The sequence below is a fragment of the Elephantulus edwardii genome, unplaced genomic scaffold (assembly GCF_000299155.1).
Source record: "Elephantulus edwardii isolate Elephantulus edwardi_28Jun2011 unplaced genomic scaffold, EleEdw1.0 scaffold00007, whole genome shotgun sequence".
Lineage (NCBI taxonomy): Eukaryota > Metazoa > Chordata > Mammalia > Macroscelidea > Macroscelididae > Elephantulus > Elephantulus edwardii.
Window position 1 is genome coordinate 22,974,060 of NW_006399757.1, and position 22,446 is coordinate 22,996,505.

At 40.7% G+C, this 22,446-nt stretch overlaps 1 protein-coding gene across 1 annotated transcript in view; it reads left to right on the plus strand.

Annotated features, from left to right (window-relative positions):
• DNAH11 (dynein, axonemal, heavy chain 11) overlaps window positions 1-22,446 on the plus strand; it is a 481,900-nt gene that overhangs the window by 312,171 nt on the left and 147,283 nt on the right. The window contains exon 52 of the mRNA XM_006880385.1: window positions 5,888-6,049. Coding sequence (XP_006880447.1) covers window positions 5,888-6,049 — 162 coding nt within the window. The remainder of the gene's footprint in view (window positions 1-5,887; window positions 6,050-22,446) is intronic.

Below are 22,446 nucleotides of genomic sequence, written 5' to 3' on the forward strand. Positions count from 1 at the left end.
TACCCCCCTGGAAATGCTCACCAGAAGATGGCTGAAATATCAGATGTGTAATTTATGTTGACTATGGTTTTAAAAAGTAAGCTACAGATCATACAACACTTGCCTTATTTATTTCACTCATTTGAGTTTTTATTTCTTGTATATTTGTGCTATATTAACCTCTCATGAGATTGGGAGACATAGTAGGAAAATTATGCAGTAAGATAGTTTGGCCACACAACAACTATGAGATATCATCTCACCCCAGTAAGAATAGCAAAATTTAACAGAATAGCAAACAACAAATGCTGGTGAAGTCACTGAGAATTGGGAACCCTTATTCACTGTTGGTGGGAGTGTAAAATGGTACAACCACTATGGAAGGCTGTATGGTGCTTTCTCAAAAAGTTGCAAATAGAAATACCATTTGAACCAGAAATTCCACTTCTGGGAATATATCCCAAAGAAACCATAACTGCCACCCAAGCATATATATGCACACCCATGTTTATCATGGCTTTGTTCACAAATGCAAAGAGATGGAAACAACCCAAGTGCCCATCAACAAATGAATGGATAGAGCAGCCCTGGTATATTCACACAATGGAATACTACGCTGCATTGAAAAACAAGGAACTCGTGAGATACTATACAAAATGGGTGACCCTGGAGGACATTATGCTGAGTGAAATATCTCAGTCACAAAAGGACAATTACTACATAGAGCCACTGTTTTAAAACACGACTGACATCGGGGCTGGGGGGAGACTGAGAAAGATGGGATAAATGATGTATACTTCATTGAAACAGATGAGGGAGGGAACTGTTTAAAAGGGATATATGACTAGGTATTATTGTCATGATAGGAGTCCAGAATGAAGGCTGCATAGTGGAGTAGACTTAGGCGGAGGGATTGTATAATAATGAAAGAATTTTTCTTTTACTTTTCAAAGAGAAGAATTAATGGGGGGAAGGGGTGGGCAGGGAGAAAAGTGCAACAATGAATGATTGGAAATCCAAAGTCTCTGTAAATTTTTAGTAAAATTAATAATAAGAAAATATAGCTTTCCCACAGCAGCTTGCTTTGGTCCACAACTGGAGTGTATTCCATGATCTGAGGTTGTGAAGATTATTGGTAAAAAAGAAACTGATTACTGAAAGTTTTCACATATTAGTGTGGGCACCAGAAGAAAAATCTTACACAGATTGTATCCAAGGAGAACTGAGTTGCAGGAGAAATTTTATGCCATATTTCTGGCTGAGCTAGAATTAGTAAGCAGTGAATTGTGTCAATAACTACACTCCTCAAGACTAGTAGGGTATCTCCTTTCCTTCTTAAAAATTCCACTACTATTGAGTCAATTCTGGCTCTTTGCCACTCTGTCAAGTGAAACAGCCCTGTAGGGTTTCTAAAGCTGTGCTCTTTGTGAAAACTGACTGCCTCATTTTTCCCCTTTAGAGAAAGGGATGCTGGTAGATTTCAATCTCCAGCCTTAATCCACTGTGCCATTACCATGCCTCCTCTCTTTGTCAAACACAAAAACAAAAAAATCAAACCCCCTACTATCTAGTCATTCCTGCCTCAGTGCAATGTCCCAGCGTAGTTTTGATGCTGTAGATCTTTATAAGAGGAGTCTGGCCGTCTTTCTCCAGTGGAGAGACTAGTCAGTTTGAACCACTGACCTATTGAACTTGTTGAAAACTTGCATTACAGGGCTCTAACTCCAGACTCTCTACTTCCTTAGATTAGCACTAAGTCCAAGAAGCTGTGTTTTGTTGTTTGGGTGTTTGGGGTATTTTTTTCCATTTTGATTTGATGGAAAATTTGCAAAACATATTGGCTAACTTGTTTTTTTTCCTAAATAATTCATTCCTGCATATTTCAAGCTCCCACAGCAATAGTTTTAAAGACCAGTGATCATCTTTTCCTTATTCTGGTGTGAAACTGTAGGTGACATCATAGGATATTCATTTACATGCTTATAGTTCAATAGAAAGTGTCTTCACCTGTAAAATGTGGTAGAGGGGGAATTCTAAATTACCTCTCTATATAATCTTTCAGTAAATTATGATGGCTTATTAAGTTAAGAACAGTATTTTCATGAGGATAAGCAAAATCGACATGGTGGCAGTGAATTTGAGTTTATTTGTTTGAGTTGCCCAATTTCTTTAATCTCTCATTCTGCCCACATAACTCATGTCCTCAAGATAACCCTGTCCGCCTTCTAACCTCCTCCTCCCTTCTCTTCCCCCTTTAGATTTTTGGAAACATCTTACTATTAATTCTCTTTCTTTACAGTAATGGTCTTATGCAATATTTGTCCTTATAAGCCTGAGTCCGTTCACTCAGCATAATTCTCTCCAACCTCTCCTATGTTATATAGTATTTTTTAAATTTGTAAGAATGGAAGATAACTTCTAAGATGGAAAAGAGACATTTTCAAGTATATAAAGAAAAGAAAGCTGGCAGAAGAAACCTAAGAACTGAGGTATAAGTGAAAATTATGCATTGTACCTTAGATTTGTTGGCTTAGCACATGCAATTTGTAATTAGAATTATACTATAATGGATGACTAGTCAGTCTGTTTATACATCTCAAAGATATTGTAGATGTTAGAGGTTATTTACCTTGATTTGTTGGAGCTACATTGTATATAAAAAAACACAGTGACAACAGAAATTCAAGTCATTGCCATTGAGTGAGCACCAGCTCACAGCTGCCTCGCCAGAAGGTTTTCAGAGGCTGTAAATCACTTGGGAGGATTGCCCTATCTTTCCCTTGGAGCAGATGGTGAGTTTGAACTCCCAATTTGAGTTGACAACACCACTCTTTACTCACTAGGTCACCAGACTCCCTAAACACAATGAAGCATTGTTAAGTGAGATATATGGTAGAGGATTTTATGACATGGGGGGAGGTTAATCATAGGGTCACACAGTGTGATGGGTGGAAGGAGGGCTTGGCAAAGGAAATGAGAAAGATCTTGTGTGAAGAACAATGTATACGATCTTTGTAAGTAAACCAGTTGTTGTAGTTGTTATGTGCTGTCAAGTCATCTGTGACTCATAGTGACCCTGTTTACAACAGCCCTAACCCTGCTCTATCCTGTGCGAATCTTATTGTCTCTGACAGACCTACCCCCTTACCCCAGTCACTGAATCAATTTCTTTCACTGTTCCTCCACCCTCCCAAACATGGCCCTCTCCATGGACTGGGCCTGCCTTGCAACATGTTCAATTTATGACAGACAAAGCTACAGAAACCTTGCTTCCAAAGAACAGCCTGGTCTCACTCTCTCTAGGATGAACCTGTTTGTTCTCCTAGCAGTCTATGGTTTATACAAATACTCTTATGCAGGACTACAACTCAAAGACATCAATTCTCCTTCTATCATACCTAGTCATTGTCGATATTTCTGATGCATAGCAAGTAATTAAAAAAAAAAAACCACCACCCCACTATGGCCTGAATCAGATGCACCTTAGTCTCCAGACTGACATCGTTGCTCTTCTGTGCTTTGAAAAGGTCAGACAGCAGACTAAAGTAAAAAATTTATTCTAAAAAAAATGGAAGTGTTTTAAAGTTTAAAAATATTCCTTGAAGAATTATTTGTGTGTGTGTGTGTCTGAAATTAAACTTTTTTTAATTGGGAAAAACATATTGGGGGTACAAGGAGTTGAGGGTTGAGGGTTAAGGGCAGAAGGGTGAGGATCGGCCAGGATGCAGTTGCAGAGCTGCACAGTCTGGTCGGTGGGGGGAGCAGGTGAAGGAAATGATGAGAGTCCAGTGGGAACCAGATGCTACAGAGGAATGACAAGCATTTTCCAATAGTAATTAAACCAACTGTCTTATTGATTTGGGAATTGGATGCCGACTCTCTGGCTTCTTCATGCTGAACAGGGGTGTAGATGTAAAGGGGGGAAAGGAGGATGCTTTATCACCTTACTGGTGGTCTTGGGTTAAAGCTGCTTGCCTTCTTGCTCTGTTAGAAGATATTTTCCTGTCATTTGCTCCCCTCTGGACTGCAAAGTGTTTTCCCAGGTGGGTCCAGTGGGGATGGCTGGTTGAACCCAGAGGCTCCATCCTCCTTTGCTTCCTTAGCTGTCAGTTGTATTTCCTTTTTGTCACTGGCACTGGGTTCAGGGTCAATTCTGGAGTAAAACTCAGAATTAAGGTTACCTATAGGAAAGGGAGCAAACCTAGAGAGAACAAACTTGTGCGTTACAAATAGAAGGGCTTTGAGGGTGTTGCTTTCAGGTTTACTGAGGGGGGGGGAGGGTGGCAGAAGGTGGCCTAGGTAACATTCCCTGGATACCCTATGCATTCTTTTTTTTTTCTTCTTCTCCTTCCCCACCCAGGGGTCAGATGTCACAATCTGGGGACTGAGGAGCTCAGCCTGAGGGCCACGACGGCTCACCCCAAGCCAGGGGCCGAGGGCAGCCTGTCCCGGGCAGAGGGCCGAGGGCAGCCCGCCCCAGGCAGAGGGCTGAGGGCAGCCCACCCCGGGCAGAGGGCCGTAACGGCTCGCCCTGAGAAGAATTATTTTCTTAATTGCTGGATTACAAACTGCATAATTCAGCTTTTTTTGTCAGGTCTATTTAGAAAGAAAAGGAAGTCAAGGCTCTTCCTCTCAGACCTTTTACCAGATGGCATTTCCTCAATCCAGTAGCCCACCTTATCTCATCAGACAGACTTTTGACTCCCAGAGAAGCTAAAGTATATTTAATACTAAATGCAAATATATCTTGTCCTTCTATACAGCTGAAGACCTGGCCCCTCGCTAAGTTTCCATGGCAGATTCTAGGATACTAACTCCCCTTACTCTGAAAAACCAAACCTGTTATCAGTGTTGCTATGTGTCATTGAGTCACTTGTGACTCTTAGTGACCCTATGCACAATAGCTCTGAAGCTTGTCCTGTCCTGAACCAGTCTCCCTGACTATGGCACACCCACCCTTATTGCTCTAGTCACTGTATTAGTCCATCTCATCTGGGATCTTCCTCTCCTTTGCTGTCCCTCAACCCTTCAAGCATGATGTCCTTCTCCAAGGATCAATCTTTCCTGGCCTTCAAATTGATCCCAAATCCATTGTGTTTCTAAGGCTATAAATTTTAATGAGAAGAATACATTCATTGCTCTCAAGTTGGAACTAGAACCAACTCATAGCAGACATACCAGTGTGTTCCAGAAGGTCATGATGCATGTGGGAGATTTCTCATCTTTCTCCTGTGAAGTATCTGGTGGATTCGAGCTGCTGATCTTCTGATGAGAAACCCAACTTTCACTTCAGACACTCTTCACCAAATCTTCTGAGTTATAAAGAAACTGTACACATTAAGACTTTAGATTTAATAAAAAACTGACAAGGGTCTTATCGTAAGACTACTTAAACAGAATTGTTGAAAGAAAGGAAAGTTGCATTTTTCTCTTAAATAGAAAAAAAAAACAACCACTCCAGCCAACAAAACATTTGATTTTCATAAATGTTTTTGCAATTTTATTGAGCCTGATGAGTTACAAGTTAGAAGGAAAGACATATGAGAGTAACTGTTGGTATTGCTGTATCCTGGTGGTTTATCTTTTTTTTAATTATTATTATTATTATTACAGTGATGTTACTTGTGTAACGGATAAGAATTAAGTTTCCCATTATGTTTACAACAATAAGGACACACTCAGAGAAAGCACATAGCAGTGTTTCTCTGTGTTCTGTGGAACAGCTATTTTGGACAGATTTATACTTTTATTAACAAGTAGTTTAATGTGGATTTCCACTCCATGATGCTTTAGGATGGTTTAATGTCATGGTTGGCTGTGTTCCTTTTTCTCATTGTCTAAGATTGCAATGTAATTCTTTGCTCGTTCATCACCCTCCTGTTTCTACCCTGCCCCCGTGTCTCCACAGATTATTTTGTGTTTCTCTCCGGTTGGTCACACGCTGAGAGTTAGAGCTCGGAAGTTCCCAGCCATAGTTAACTGCACGGCTATTGACTGGTTTCATGAGTGGCCACAGGAGGCTCTGGTCTCAGTCAGCAGGAGGTTCATTGAAGAAATCAAGGGAATCGAGGTATGCTGCATCAGACACATGCAACACCCCTACACACACACACACACACACACACACACACACACACAGGAGCCCTCATGACAAAAAAATTGCCAAAAATACAACTCTTTGCAGAAAGTTACTCCTATTTGTTTAACATGATAAAATAATCTTTGTTAGCTTATGTTCTATGAAGCCTTAAAGGCTGACTTATTTTTATCAGGTTGAGGGGGTGTGTGTGTGTGTGTGTACACACATGAACACACATGCACTCAACAGACAGCCAGGATCATTGCTTCCTTGAATCCTAGTGGGACTTGCTGCAGCTTTAAGCCTGCAATTAAAACCCAAACAAAACAAGTAGGCATCCATAGTCATGGAGCACTTTATCTTAACAAAGTAAAGTGATCAATTGTGATTATTCTCATTACACCATTGACATGCGAAAAACCAGCCTCCATAAATTTAGCAATTTTTTTAGTCAACTAATGTGAATCTGCTTCCTGGTGTGTATCGTGTTTGCTATTTCATCAGCTTGACATTCACACTATCTGTTGCCTTATTAAATGGTGGAATAAAACAAAGAAAGAATTCAAATAATCCAGTTCAGAAGGGAGGAAAGAATTTAAGTGTGATGCTATTATTTAGACTTCTTATAAATTAAATTTTATCTAGAACTAGTGGTCTTTCTGAGTAATAGTTTGGAAAGGTGATAATTTTAGAGAATATTTCCCAAAAGATTGGTCTTCAGATTGTACTAAATAATTTGAAAATGTGCTTTGAATAGATTAGACATTGGGAATGCTCTCAGAAACGAAAGTACAGTTGGGGAGATATAAGAATGATGACTGTTCTCAGTTTTAAGTTTATCATGGATGAGAATAACCCACTGTAAAAAGAGGCCACATGGTGCTTTCTCAAAAAGTTCCAAATAGAAATACTATTTGACCCGGAAATTCCAATACTGGGAATTTACCCTAAAGAAACCATAACTGCCACCCAAGCAGATATATGCACACCCATGTATACTGCTTTGTTCAAAATAGCAAAGAGCTGGAAACAACCCAAGTGCCCATCAACAAACAAATGGATAGAAAAGCTCTGGTATATTCACACAATGGAATACTATGCAGCATTGAAAAACAAGGAACTCATGAAATATTAGAAAAATGTGTAACCCTGGAGGACATTATGCTGACTGAAATATCTCAGTCACAAAAGGACAAATATTGCATAGGGCCACTGTTGTAAAATGGGACTGACATCAGGGTTGATTGAAGACAGAAAAGGAGGGGAGGAATTATGTATATTCCATTGAAACAGATGAGGGAGAGAACTGCTTAAAAGGGACATATGAATGGGTATTCTTGTCATTATAGAAGTCCAGAGTGAAGGCTGCTTAATGGAGTGGACTTAGGGAGGGAGGGAATGCATAATGATGAAAGAGTTTTTCTTTTGCTTTTCAAGGAGAAGAGTGAATTTGGGGGGTAGAGTAGGGAGAAAAGTGAAACAGTGAATGACTGGAAACCCTGTCTCTGTAAACTTTCATTAACATTAATTTAAAAAAAAGAAAAAGGAGAAAAAGAAAAGATAAGCCAAAAAATAAACAAAACAAACAAACAAAAAAAGAGAGGCCACATGAGGGCAGTATGTCTGACTTTATCAGCTTCACAAAGGGAACTGTTCCTGTCAACATCAATAGCAGCAAGCCAGTTCCCATGAATCAGACATGTCTCCCATACTCCCATACCTCTTTCTACCCATCTCAGCATCAATATTACTGCTTTGCTGGGTTCAAAATCCAATGTGATAAGTCACAGACCCCACAGAATCATATTGGTAAAGCCAAGAGGTTGTAATCCAGCTTAATAACAGAATACAATCAAGCCAGCTCCCAAAATGTACATGTAGGCACCTCAGCCTCGAGCCTTCAGGCCAGTGGTCCCAAGTTCTCATCCTGCCAATATTGGCACCCTCCTCAATTGTCCAACAAAGTTCTCAGATCTGCCAGTGTTGGCTCTCTATTCCCAATTGTGCAGCAAAGTTCTCAGTCCTGCCAGTATTGCCTCTCCCCAGCCCACTCCCACCTCCAGCTCTCATTTCACATCATATCCATTTTGACCATGGCCACTCTTTTTTCTGGTGGTGAGTTTTCTTTGCTGGTGGTATCAGGAGGTCTCTTTCCTTTTCACTGGTAGGGGGAGATCTATCTATCTCTCAGTCTGGCCTGATCAATTCAATATTGAGAGCAGCCATCCCTTTGTAGAATGTTGAGAGTGACCAGTTCCCTTGTGGAATGGTAAATAGCCAAACTCCTTGTGAATAGGTTAACACACCCCACATGGTTAGATCAGATTTGGATGGCTAGTAAAGCCATGCTGAAAGATAAACTCCACACTCACTGTTGCTGCCTTTGCTCCAAAATATGTAACGCTCACCCTTCCAATACAACCCTTTAACAGTTCATTGAATATTACATATTTTGGTGAGTAAAAAAAAAACCCAAAAAACAAGCCATAACTTTGCCATCAGGTAGAAAGTAACTCATAACTCACCCTTCAGGTTTTTGGGGATTGTGAATTACATGGGAGAAACTTGCCTATCTTTCTCCTGTGGAGCCACTGGTGGCTTCAAACCTCCTGAGAGGTGTGGCTTTTGGGCACCACAAGTCCCTATGCATTGTGCCAGTAGAGCTCAGTAGATGGTTAGACATCTAGGAATATTTATATTTTTATATTTTAGGAATATTAATTTTTATATGCACTTACTATTATTATTCTTTTCTAGAAACAAGTATGTAAATACATAGAAAAGTTGTGTCTCTAAGATTCTGTGGAGAGAGACACATCTTTTCCTTTAGTTTTGTCTTAAAATATCTATTAAATATGATTGTTGTTGTTGTTATGTGCAGTCAAGTCGCCTGCAACCCATAGTGACCCCTATGAACAACAGCTCTGAACCCTGCCCTGTCCTGAGCCAGTCTCACTAATTCTGACACACCAGGCCCCATTACCCCAGTTACTATATCGATCCATCTCATCCAGGATCTTCCTCTCCTGCACTGTCCCTCCACCATTCCAAGCATGATGTCCTTCTCCAAGGACCAGTCTCTCATGGCCACGTGCCCAAAGTATGTGAGATGGAGCTTCAAAATCCTAACCTCCAAGGAGACACCTGATTTCACCCTCTCCAAGACAGACCTATTTATTTTCTTGGTGGTCCATGGTATGTTCAAGACTCTTCTCCAGCACCACAATTCAAAGGCATCAATTCTTCTTCTGTCATCCATAGCCATTGTCCAGCTTTCTGATGCATAGCAAGTAATTATTTAATAGATTATTTGATGAAAATATACAATTTTATTTAATAACCAGATACTTTAAGTATGTCCTCTTGCCTTCCCTTCCTTCCTCATGTTCACATTTAACCATTTCTACAAATAGATGGGAAGTAATCTCTCTCATTAACTAGTTTTGCCTTACTCAGAGCATATTTTCCTTTGTTTCTCTCTGAGCTACGCACTCTTGTGTAAATTCAAATGTACTTATCTGAGCCTTTAAAAAAGAAAGCTGGTTATCTGGATGAAGAGTAAATATTTTTATTATTTTCACTTTTCCCCACTTGTCAAGGTATTGCATAACACTTCTTATATTTGCATGTATTTATTTCTTTCCCCGTGAACACCATTAGAGTATTGAACACGCAAAAGGTTCATTTCTGTTTGAATTACTGCTTTCACCATTGCCTGATTTTATGAAGGGTTATCCCGAGGAATCCAACTTAATGGTGGCACCAAATTTAAGTGCTCACCTCCTCACTAAAACATTAACCATTAGAAACTACAAAGAGGCTCTGAAGGAAAAAGACTGGTGATTTTCCCTCTTGATGATTACAGAATAGACAATCCTGTGGGACAATTCTACCCTTAAATGAACTCTGAGTGGAAAATTAGCCTGATGGTACCTAAGAAGAGCAATAGCATATCTACCAAAACCATTTTATACTTTCAGAAGTATATGGGGTAGGGGGCCGGAGAATAACACTTGCTTATAAAAATAATTGAAAAATAATTGTCATAAATTCACTCACTCACTGCTTTTGAGTCGGAACCAACTCCTAGCTGACCCTCCAGAAGGTTTTCAGTGGCTGTGAATCGCATGGGAGGAGATTACCTCTCTTTCTCCTGCAGAGCCACTGGTGGATTTGAACTGCTGGAGAGGCACCACTGTTGAGTTGGCAGCACAGTTCTTTACAGAGTACACCACAAGTGCTCCATAAATTTCTTAAGCCAGGGGAGCTCTGGTGGCCTAGTGGCAAGGAGCTGCAACTACAATCCCAGAGGCGCACCGTTCAAATCAACCAGATGCTCTGCCGGGGAAGGAGGGACAATCTCCTCCTGTACCAGTCAGATCTGATTTGACGGTACACACACACACACACACACACACATTTAAAAATAAAAAAAAATTTCTTAAGCCGTTGCTAGATTCATTACATTTCTGGAACTCTGTGGTAAATTGTTTTTACTAAGTGCAATGAAATTTTCAAAATAGTTTATTTGAGAAATGCTCAATATATATACCTTTTGATTGCCAAGTGGTGTTTTATCCCACTCATTTAGTCAGGACAATTTAGGAACGTAAAGACCAAGATCAGTTCATTTTGTTTCTTCATATTCCCTTTCCAAATGGAGAAGGGAAGGACTAGTGGCACTGTTTAGTGTATGACACAATACTTTTTTATCTCTTTCTGTTTTTCGTTGTTGAAAACATACACTGCTGAATACATACCAATCACCTCTTTGTATAAGTACAAGTAGTGGTGTTGACTTTCTTCAAGTTGTAAAAACTTTTCTGAATTGCTGCTCCCCCACTAATAAGAACTCATGGTCTGGTGGAGAAGGGATGGCACTGCCAACCCAAAGGCAGGCAGTTCCACCAGCTGCTCCATGGAAGAAAGACGGGCAGTCAACTCTCATAAAATTTACAGCCTCTGAAAACCAGCTTGAGGGTCATCTATGAGTCAGTTCGGAGTCTCAAGGCAGTGAGTATTATTTCATAGCTCTTTAGACATCCTCTCTAACTGTTCAAGTCACTGTTATTAATTTCATCCTATACAAGCAGCTCACTAAAAGAGCTCAAAGCTGACATTGTTTACTAAGCTAAAGAGTTGTTTGGCTTAAGGAAGTCTTCAGAGGAGAGTTTTGGTATAAGGGTGAAAAATAATCTCAGGGTAGTAGTTTCAAGGGGGCACAGTGCTTTTAAAAAAATCCCTTGTCTTTGCTGCTTTTGAAAGCTTTCTTTTCTCCAGGAAGAGGCCTTTATTACTGCTCTGAAAAGCAGCGATCATTGACACCTACTGGACAAGGCAGGACTTGCATCATTTTAAGTCCAAAGGGCTCCTGCCAGGTACTCAGCTCCGTGTGATGGTGTCACAACGCCTCCTATAGGATGCTGGGTGTCAAATAGGAATTTGAAAAGCACTTTACCGGTTCTATGGAGCTGAATTATGCTTCGAAACAAATTAGCCAGATGATTTCATTTCAGTGCAAGGTGCTTATTTAGCTTTCCCACCTTCCTAATTTGTTGCTCAGGAGCAATAATTAGCATCCAGAGTGCAATGTCTCCATGTTCTTCTAAAAAACGTGTTTTGCCTTTTCTGTAGAGGTCAAAAACAGCTTTCCCAGTTTTTGAATGAGCACTAATTTGATCACTTTCTTAGTTTTAATTTCCACCATTAAGACTGAAAGTTATCAGCATAATTTGGGCACTTCTTAATTATTGACCTCATTTGCTGAGTATAAGGTAGTTATACAAGGTGACCCCCTTTGGCCACAGAGAAAGGATTCATTAAAGGCGAGTGGCTTTGTGTATGTTGACATATAATTTTCAATCAGTACTCACTTAGCACCCAGGGGCTGAGCTTGACTGAGTCTAAATAAATGTTGGTGCTAGACTTTCTGTTACCTGATACTCAACTACGTGCCAGCTGACAGAATAGCAAAAACAGCTTGACACGTAAGTATCATTGGGTATTTGTGTGAAGACTTAGTGTCAACACCCACTCTCTGCCAACAGAGATTTGGGACTGGAGGGGAGAGGATGCCGTACAGGCAGCAAGACCAGGAAAGGACCTCTGAGTGTGACTGGGAATAAGGTTGTACAAATTTGGTACAAAATTGCTAGATTGAACACATTCCTGGAACTATGTGGTAAAATATTTTGTTGTCTTCTACTAAGTAAGATGAAGTATTATATAATTTGGAGGAGACTGACTGATAAGCACACTTAGGTTCCTGGAAGAAACGTTCAAGAAAAAGAGGAAATACTAAGGCATTAAAAGGAAAATTGTTGAATGGAAATGAAAAGGTGAAATGCGCTGAAGAGATTAATATTTGCATTAAAATGAACAGCAAGATGGAGAAGGCGTTCTTCCCAGACATTTGGCCAACTAGTTAATCTAAAACTCTCTGACCTTTTGTGGTGATAACACAAGTTCAACATCAGCCTTTTTAGCAAAATGTATTTATTTCCCATCAGGATTAGAGGAAGACTCATCAACAACCTGTGTTATACAGATGATACAACCTTTCTGGCTGAAGCTGAGGAGGAACTAAAGTGTTGTCTGCAGAAGTCAAAGACTGCAGCCTTTGATATGGATTGAACCTCAATATCAGGAAAAGAAAGATTCTCACCACTGGGCCAATTGGCAGCATTATGATAGACAAAGAAGAGAGAAGAGATTGTTAATAGCTTCAGTTTGCTTGGCTCTGCAGTCAACACTCTTGGTACCAGCAGCTAGGAAATTAAGAGACAAATTGCATCGGGAAAGTCTGCTGTCAGGGACCTCTCCAGAGTACCGAAGATAAATGAAGCCAGTCTAGAGACTAAAGTGCGCCTGATCCAGGCAATGGTTTTTTGCAATTACCTGCTATGCATCAGAAAGCTGGACAATGACTAGGGATAATAGGAGAATTGATGCCTTTGAGTTGTGGTGCTGGAGAAGAGTATTGAATATACCATGGACTGCAAGGAGAACAGGTTCTTCCTAGAGAGGGTGAAACCAGGCTGCTCCTTGGAGGCAAGGATTCTGAAGCTTCATCTGACATACTTGAGCATGGTACTAGGAGTAACCAGTCCTTGGAGAGGGACATCATGCTTGGGAGGGTGGAGAGACAGCTCCAGAGAGGAAGACCCTTGATGAGATGAATTGACTCAGTAACTGGAATTATGAGAGTAGGTGTGTCAGAGATAATAATGTTGATACAGGATTGAGCAGAGTTCAGAGCTGCTGTACTAGGGTCACTATGAGTCACAAGCAACTCAACAGCATATAACAACAACAGCAACAGCAACATCACCTGTTAACTCAGAACCAGTTGCAAGATTCAGTAGTAAAAGCCACTGCTATGGAGTTCAGTGTTACTCACGGTGACCCTCATCAGGTTTCTGAAAATGTAAGCTCTTATGAAAGCGATGGCTCTCTCTTTCATTAGAAAGCCAGGGTAGGTTTTCTTCTACAGAGCAGCCGGTACATTAAAACTGCCAGTTTTTTGGTTAGTAGACTAATATTTTATGCACTACACCACCAGGGTCCCTTAGCAAAACTTCCTCAAATCTCATTACCAGTTAGAACCAACTCGTAGCTGACCATCTGTTGGGCTTTTGCAATTGTAAATTGCATGGGAGGAGATGGCTCATCAGTGGCTCCTCAGTTTGATCCCCCAGGCCGGTGTGGCCTCTGGGTTAGCAGCACAACTACTTGTGGGCTGTTGTCATTGTGTACCATCAGGTCTGAAGTGACTTATGGCTGCCTGTCCAACAAATTTTCTGAGACTATAATTCACACCAGAAGAGAGTCCCCCTCTTCCTACTACAGAGCAGCTGCTGGATTTGAACTGCCTGCCTTTGAGCTGCAATGCACCTCTTCAACTCTAAGCCAGTAGAGCTTCCTAGCAAAAGACTAGGTATATTTTACTACCGTTTTCCTAACTAATAATGAGAAATGTCTACTCAAAATGGGAAATTATCTTGCTGTGATAATTAAGAGTGATCTGCTGGTTCCTTTGAAAATGCTACACTAGGGATATAAATATATCTTTATATATTGCCATCAAGTCGATTTCAGCACGTGTGTGTGTGTGTGTGTGTGTGTGTGTATATGTGTGTGTGTGTAAGTGGTGGGGAGAGAGAGAGAGAAAGAACACGCAAGAGTGCGAGAGAGAGCGAGTCTCCGGCTGGACTTAAACTTGTAAATATTATACTTAGTAATCAAGCATGTTAACTGCACCACCAAGGGACACTCGTGCTAAAAATGAAGGGTATTAAAACACTAGTTAGTGATAACTTCATTAGCAGATCATCTGTTATATTGTAAAGAAGTTATTAATTTGAAATATAACTTGAGATTATTCTTCATGAATAAAACCCAGAAAAATAACAAGGAGGCATCTTCTTATTGGGAAAAATACCTTCTTTATAAGGAATACTGAAGTTATTTCTAAACATTAAGACCAAAATAAATGTACTCTAATTTATCTTGCACTTTATGTCTCTACATTCAAATAGATGAAGAATTTGGGGAGTTGATCAGATCCTTAAAAATTCTTCAGCCTTTTCCCATGTGCAGAAATATATGCTATTTTTCATACATTCCTTCCTCTGTGTACCTTACTCAAGTTTAGAATGGAATTACAAAGGGTAGTCAAATGCTGCATTTTCAAATCTTTGCACTTGTGCCAATCTTAGGAATCATTTGATCACAACATACTATTAAGGATTTAACCTTTTAAATATATAGAAAACATCAATACCTCCCAATAAAGAGTAAGAAGTCAAATTTTTAAAGATTGATAACTAACATGAGCTAACTCCTCACCAAAGACGTTCAGTTAGCTAATAAACACTTGAAGATACACTCATAATAGTAATTAAAGAGATGCAAATAAAAATTACAGTGAGATATAATTTCATATTTGTTCAAGAGCATTGATCAAAAGCAAACAAAATTAGGCAAAACAAATAATGATGAGACTGTAGGAAGATTCACAATCTCACCAGCATTACATATGGATTCCAAGTGGTGTGTCCACTATGGGAAAACATTTTGGCACTTCCTGAGGAATCTGAAAATAGAAATACCATCTGATCCAGCAGTTCTATTCTCAAGTATACATATATCCTTAGAGAAATAAGAGCAATGATATAAATAGACATAAGTATACTCATATTTATGTATTACTAACAGTAGCAAAAACTTACAAACAACCTAAGTGTCTATCAACAGATGAGCAGTAAAAAAAATTATGATTCATATGTAGAATGGGATACTGAATTGTTGTTGTTAAATGCCGTTGAGTCGTAGATGACTTAGCGACCCTATGAATGAAAGTCTTCAACACTTGTGTGACTTTCATCCTTTCTCCAGGTTCACAGGATTTCCAGAGGCAAGTTATTTATGAAATGAATTTCACTCCTGCTTCCAAGGTTGTTTTAATCGGGGAGTGCCACCAAACACTGTCCACCATCAGTAACCATTATCATATTTGACACACCACTGTCATAGTGTTCAACTTCACAGCAACCACAAGTTACTTTTGTATGTCAAGTAGACATACCAGGGCTATATGACCTAAAAGAATGTTTGTTCAAACACAATTAAAAACATTCCTGAGGGCCACGGTTTAGAGTCACCCACCTTTGACTTGGTAGCATCACTTTCTGTCCACTAGTCCAGCTGGTCTCTCTCTATGTTGTTAAGTGCCATCGCATCTTAAACGACTCAGGGACCCTGTGAACTAAGGTCCTCAACACTTGTGTGACTTTCATTCTTTCTCTAGGTTCATAGGGTTTCCAGAGGCAAGGTATTTATTTACAGCTAAGTAACAAAGAAAAATTATTTAATCTCAGTTTGTGCCTCAGTTCTCATACTCTCAGGGTACATTCCAAGTAGTGGAGTTTCTATGGAATTTCTATGTTTAGCTTTTTGAGGAAGCACCAAACTGATCTCCAGAATGGTTGTACCATTTTACAATCCCACCAACAATGTAGAAGAGTTCCTTTCTTGCCACATGCTCTCTAACATTTGTTATTTGCTGTGCTGTTACACTTTGGCACTGCTACTGGTCTGAGATGGTACCTCATTATGGTTTTTGATCCTCCCAACCCCCCATGTCAGACCTACTTTATAACGATGGTGCTATGCAGTACTTGTCCTTTTGTGACTAAGGTTATTTCACTCCGCATAAAGTCTTCCAGGGTCACCTATGTTGTGCAATATTTTGTTAGTTCATTGTTTTTCAATGCTGTGTACTAGTCTATTAATATACCATCATTTTTCTATCCATTCATTTGTTGATGGGCACTTGGCTTGCTTCAACCTCTTTGCTATTTATTGTAAATAACACAGCAATAAACATGGCTGTGCATATTTCTGTTTGGATAGTGGTTTTGGTTGCTTTAGGGTATATTCCCAGTAGTGGCATTGCTGGGTCAAGTGGTATTTCTATTTCCAGCTTTTTGAGAAAACACCAAACCACCTTCCATAGTGGTTGCACCATTTTACCAGCAGTGACTAAGGATTCTAACCTCTCCACAATCTTGCCCAGCATTTGTTGTTTGCTGCTTTGTTGAATTTTGCTATTGTTACTGTGGTGAGATGATTTCTCATAATTGTTTTTATTTATATCTCTGGGATAGCTAGGAATATTGAACATTTCTTCATGTATTTGTTTGCCATCTGAATGTCTTCTTTGGTAAAGTATCCATATCTAGTGCTTATTTTGCAATTGGATTACTTACCTTTTTCTTGTTGAGGTGTTTATGTTGTTGTTATGTGCCGTGGAGTCGCTTGCGACTCATAGCGACCCTATGTACAACAGCCCTAAACTCTGCTCTGTCCTGTGCCAATCTCATTGTCTCTGACACTCATCCCGATAGCCCCAGTCACCGAATCAATCCATTTCCCAGAGGGCCTTCCCCTCCTGCGCCTGCCCTCCACCCTCCCAAGCATGATGTCCTTCTCCAAGGACTGGTCCCTCTTTACAACATGACCAAAGTATGTCAGACGAAGCCTCAGAATCCTTGCCTCCAAGGAGCAGCCTGGTTTAACCCTCTCCAGGTTGAATCTGTTTGTTTTCTTAGCAGTCCATGACACTCTCAGCACTCTTCTCCAACACCAAAGATCAAAAGCATCAATTCTCCTTCTATGCTCTCTGACGCATAACAAGTGATTACAAAGACCATAGCCTGTAACAGACGCACCTTAGTATCCAGAGACACACCATTGCTCTTCAGTACTTTAGAGAGGTCCCTAACAGCAGACTTTCCCATCGCAATACGTCTTTGAATTTCCTGGCTGCTGGTGCCAAGAGTTTTGATTGTGGAGCCAAGCTGACTAAAGCTGTGAACAATCTCAATCTCTTCACCATCCATCCTGATGCTGCCAATTGGTCCAGTGGTGAGAATCTTTGTCTTCTTGACACTGAGCCTCAAACCATATTGAAGGCTGAAGTCCTTGACCCTCTATAGCAAGTGCATGAGGTCCTCCTCAATTTCAGCAAGCGGAGCTGTGTCATATGCATAACCCAGATTGTTGATAGATCTTCCACCAATCTTGATGCCACATTTCTCCTCATAGAGCCCAGCCTCCCTGATGATCTGTTCTGCATACAGGTTGAAAAGGTATGGAGACACATTGGAAATTTCTTAAACATAGGGTCACTGTGAGTTACACTGGACTGAACAGCACATAACAACAAGCCACCAGAGTTTCCTGGCTTGAGGACCCTCCAGTGGATTTTCAGAGGCAGTAAATCACATGAGAGGAGCTTGCTCCTCTTTCTCCCACTAACTGAAATTTCTTAGTCCAAATTATCTCACAAGACTACATGTCTGGACTTAGTCTAAGACCCAGAATATCAGGTGATATCTATGTCACTTGGTATAACATAGTTCGTAAAGAAAATATTCTGTGTGCTGATCTGGTGAATACTGTTTGAGAGTTTTAAAGCTCATGAATAGTTATCTAAGATCCAACTATTGAACTCTTCTTGTCCAAAGCTAAGGGGAGTTAAGGAAATCAAAGATTCAAGAAGAAATTAGTCCATTGGACGAATGACTTATATGAAATTAGCCCCTTCTAGCCTGAGACTAGAAAAATTAGATGGTGCCCACCTGCCATTACTGGCTGCCTTGATCAGGAACACAGCAAATGTTCCCAGTTAAAATTGGATAAAATGATATAACATTACTATTCATTAAAAAGACTAGGCCTGCTTAAATGATAGAGACTGGAGGAACTCTTGAGACTCATTCTCTGATTTACTTCTCCCCACCCTCATGAATTTGGGCATTGTTAAGAAATTTTACAGATTACAATTCAGAATGGCAACAGGACACAGTTCCTCAATCAGGATAGCTTCCTAAGTGTGACTGGAGGCCTTTTGACCTTCAGCCTCACAGCTTAAGTCAATGTATAAAGCCCCCTTGTATGCTATGTATCGTGAAGCAAGAACCAACCCATTGCTGATCGTGGGTTTTCAGAGGAAGAAGATTGCACTGTGGGAGATTTTCTCTCTTTTTCCCACTGAGCAGCTGGTGCATTCAAACCACATGTCTTTGGGATGGCAGCTCAGTATCTTACCTCGAGGCCACCAGAGCTCCTGTAAGCCGCCTTAGTTCTGGCAGTTATGGAGACCTCACCCTAGCTCTGAAACAAGCTTGAGCAAAGACCCCTTAGTCTGGCTCTGTAGGGTAGAAGTCCCAAGTCAGCTCTGTCTCATGTCAGTCTCTGCTGAGGCTGCTGCTGCCCTCATGTAAGTCCCAGTCAGACTGATGCAATAATGCTCTACACCCAAGGGCTCTCATTGCATTCTCAGCTGCTTCTGTCTTGCTAGTAGTGAAATGCCTCCTGTGACACTAACTGCATGAGACTAAATGGGCAACATTGGCCTAAAAGTAAAGATAAGTGAGTGAAGAAGGACAAGGGAACTAAAGGGGTAAGACGGGGAAACCAAGGTAGAAATGGAGAAAAAAACGTGAGCTTAGATGCACCATTCCTCAGGAGGATGATACAAGACCAGGCAGCATTTCATTCCGATGTACGTAGGGCCCAATGCAGAGCTTGAACCATCGTGACAGCGACTACCAACAACAACACAGGCATGCAGTGTATTAACCCAGACCCAGACTCCTTGTCCTTGAGTCCATTTTGACTCCCAGAGGCCTAATAAGGCAAAATAGGAATCCATCTGGAAGAGTATACATGTTTACAGGACAGACTTCTCCCATAGAATGGCTGGTAAGGTTCCAACCACCAACCTTTTGGCTACTAACCAAATGCCTTAGCCATAACACTCACATAGTTCCTCCATTTCAAAAGAAACATAATGTATAATGGATTCCAGGAAACTTGGACATGCCCTAAAGCTGAAAGATTAATGAATCAAATGGAACCAACCATCACTCCCTTCAGTCTGGAATTTTGTGGGGTTTTTAAAGGATCTGGCTTCAGCAGAGCCAGCTTCCATCATCTCCTGCCTTGTTGGCTTGCTGTACACAGCATAGCTGGACTCCAGTTTACCTCCTCACACCCTTCATCTTCAATTGTCCCTTTGTTTTAATGTTCTGTCAGAGAACCATTGGTGAGTGGAAGCTCTCGTCTGGAAGACTGTTGCTTTACCTTGTGTTTCATTGTGTCTTTTGCCAGCATAGTACTTGATCTTGAAATTTAAAGACCCAAACACAGAGGCACAAGCAGCAAACAGCAAAGTGCTTTTCCCAGACAAACAAAAGTAAAACTGACGGCAGTTTAGATCTCTATTAAGTGCTGCATCTGATGCTTGCCACTCTTTGTCCTTGTGTAAACATAGTAGTCTTACTAAGACTGCTGCTGCTGTTACTCTCACCACTAGCCTCCTTGGAATGTGCATTGATTATCACCTCTGATCCTCATGCCAGGGAGCTCTGGTGACCTAGTGAGTAAGGAGTTGCACTGCCAACCCAAACGCAAGCAGTTTGAATCCTCCAGATACTCAGATCCATCAGAAAGATAGGCAGTCTCCTCCCTCCCCAATTAACTGCCCCTGAAAACCCACCAGTGCCAAAGGGTTTTATGGGTCAGTTTTGACATTGCATAATAACAATCTATGCCTGTAGGGTGGGGGTGCTCTAGGTAACTCTGGAGATCTCTCTCTAAGGGAGCTCTGGTAGAACAGTGGTAAGAAGCTGCAATGCAATTCCAAAGGCACACAGTTCAAAGTCCACCAGCACATCTACTGGAGAAGGATGGACATTCTACTCCTGTGTGATTTACTGCCTCTAAAAATCTGCGGGAGGTTTAGCTATGGATCAGTTCCATTTCAGTGTCACACAACAGCCACAGTGCGGAGTGGTAGTGAAGGACTAGGAAGGATTCAATAAGGACTTGTCATATCTTTTTGTTAATTTCCCCCTTAGAACTCTCTTAGGCATAGGTGGCGATGGTAGTGGTGGTGGTGGTGGTGGTTGTATACCATCGAGTTGGGAATAACTCATAGCTGACCTTGCAGTAGGTTTTCTGAGGCAGTAATCACACAGGAGGAGATTGCCCATCCTCCCATGGAGCAGGTGGTATACTTGAACTGCTAGCTTTGGGATTGCAGGATAGTTTCTTACCACTATACCACCAGGGCTCCCTAGATTAGTAGTAATGAATTACATAAAATACAATGTATGTGAATGATTGTACAAAGTACAATGTACATGAACAAAACACGGAGTAAATGAAAGATCATATAAAACACAATGAACATGCATGAAGCACAATGCATATGAATGACTGTGTGCAATCTAATAAAAGTGTGAGAAGGACAAAAAGGAATAACAAACCCTAATCCTTGATAATTTGGTCCTGCACTCACACTGGGAATTAAGTAACATGCCTCATTTCACACAGCTAGAAATCTAATCCACGTCCTGTGCCTTAAACCCTGTGTCCCAAACTGTCTCCATTATCTTTTTCTATAAGGAAATCTTGGCATTTTAATAAGCTTAGATGAGGTTCTAAACTTATAATACTGTTCATTTTAGCCATTGAATTCTTATTTATTTTATAAACAACCTCATTAACACCAAAAGGATCTGAGAGAACAAATAGACTGTTGGAGTTTTCAGGTGTGCAAATGATTAGTAAAGTATATACTAAGAGAAAGGTTGAAGATTCAGGTACACTCAGAAGTGACTTGAAAGAAAGATCTACTGAAAATTCAGCCACTTGAAAACCCTGTAGAGTTCAGAATTCCACTCAGAAACTCAGGAGTCACCAGGAACAATTCAATGCCAACTCCTGGGTTTTTTTGTTGTGTGTGGGGGGGGTTTTTTTATAGCTCAAATTATTGAAAGTATGCATAAGAAAATGTTTCAGGATGTAGGTATGTAACAAAAATCACCTTAGGGTAAATTTTTGGAGAAAAAACGCAATTCTTCTCTTTCCCTGACCTTCCTGGCCTGGAGCTCTTATGGTCTAGTGGTGAGGAGTTGAGCTGCCAACACTGTTTGGATCCATTAGCAACTCTGCAGGAGAAGGATGGACAATCTCCTCCCATGATTTACTGCCTCTGAAAACCCACTGGAGAGTCAACTATGAGTTAGTTCCAACTAGATGGTACATAACAACCACTACCTGCCAGTCCTGCCCTCTTTCTGTAAGAGTATCCCTCTGAAAGTCCAAAATTAGAAGTATAGACCAGTGTAATGGTTGGTGGTCTTTGTAACATAAAATCCCAAATAGTACTTAAAATGTTTGGATGGTGCCACCCTCTAGTATCTGGCTCTTATGAGGTTCTGCTTGTCTGGCCTCTTCTGAGCACACCTCCTGTGCACTTGCTTTCATAAACAGGTGGCCAAGAGTGCTTGGTGTAGTGGTGACAGCCCCCGCGCGAGAACTGTCATGCCAGCTAGCAGGGTTTGTTTATATTTTCATGTTTACAGTGAACCAATCAAGAGAGTAGGAATTAAACACTTTTTCCTTAATGTGGAAAGAAAGCAGTTGCATCTATGCATTTGTTTATACATTGGGTGCAGCACTGTTTTCTAAAGCATCTTAGTGGGGAAACCTTGGATTTATCACCATTTGCTACTGGCAGTTTGCTCATTTTTATTTTTGCCTTGACCATGATTGGCTGCTAAATGACTCCAAAATGGCATCAACTGGTTTTCATTCAGAGGCCAGATCTAGCAAGACTGATGCTCTTTGCTCTCCTCTCTGAAAGGACGCCCAGTGAAAAAATAAAGCATTGCTTTGCCATCTCTGCTGCAGCCCAGCAGTGTCTCCCCAGCTCCCCCCACCCCCCACCCCCCCACCAAAAGAAAACTGGAGATAAATGAATGGCAGAATAAATAATTCATGCTAATGAAATTACTGCAATTAGTAGTTCTACA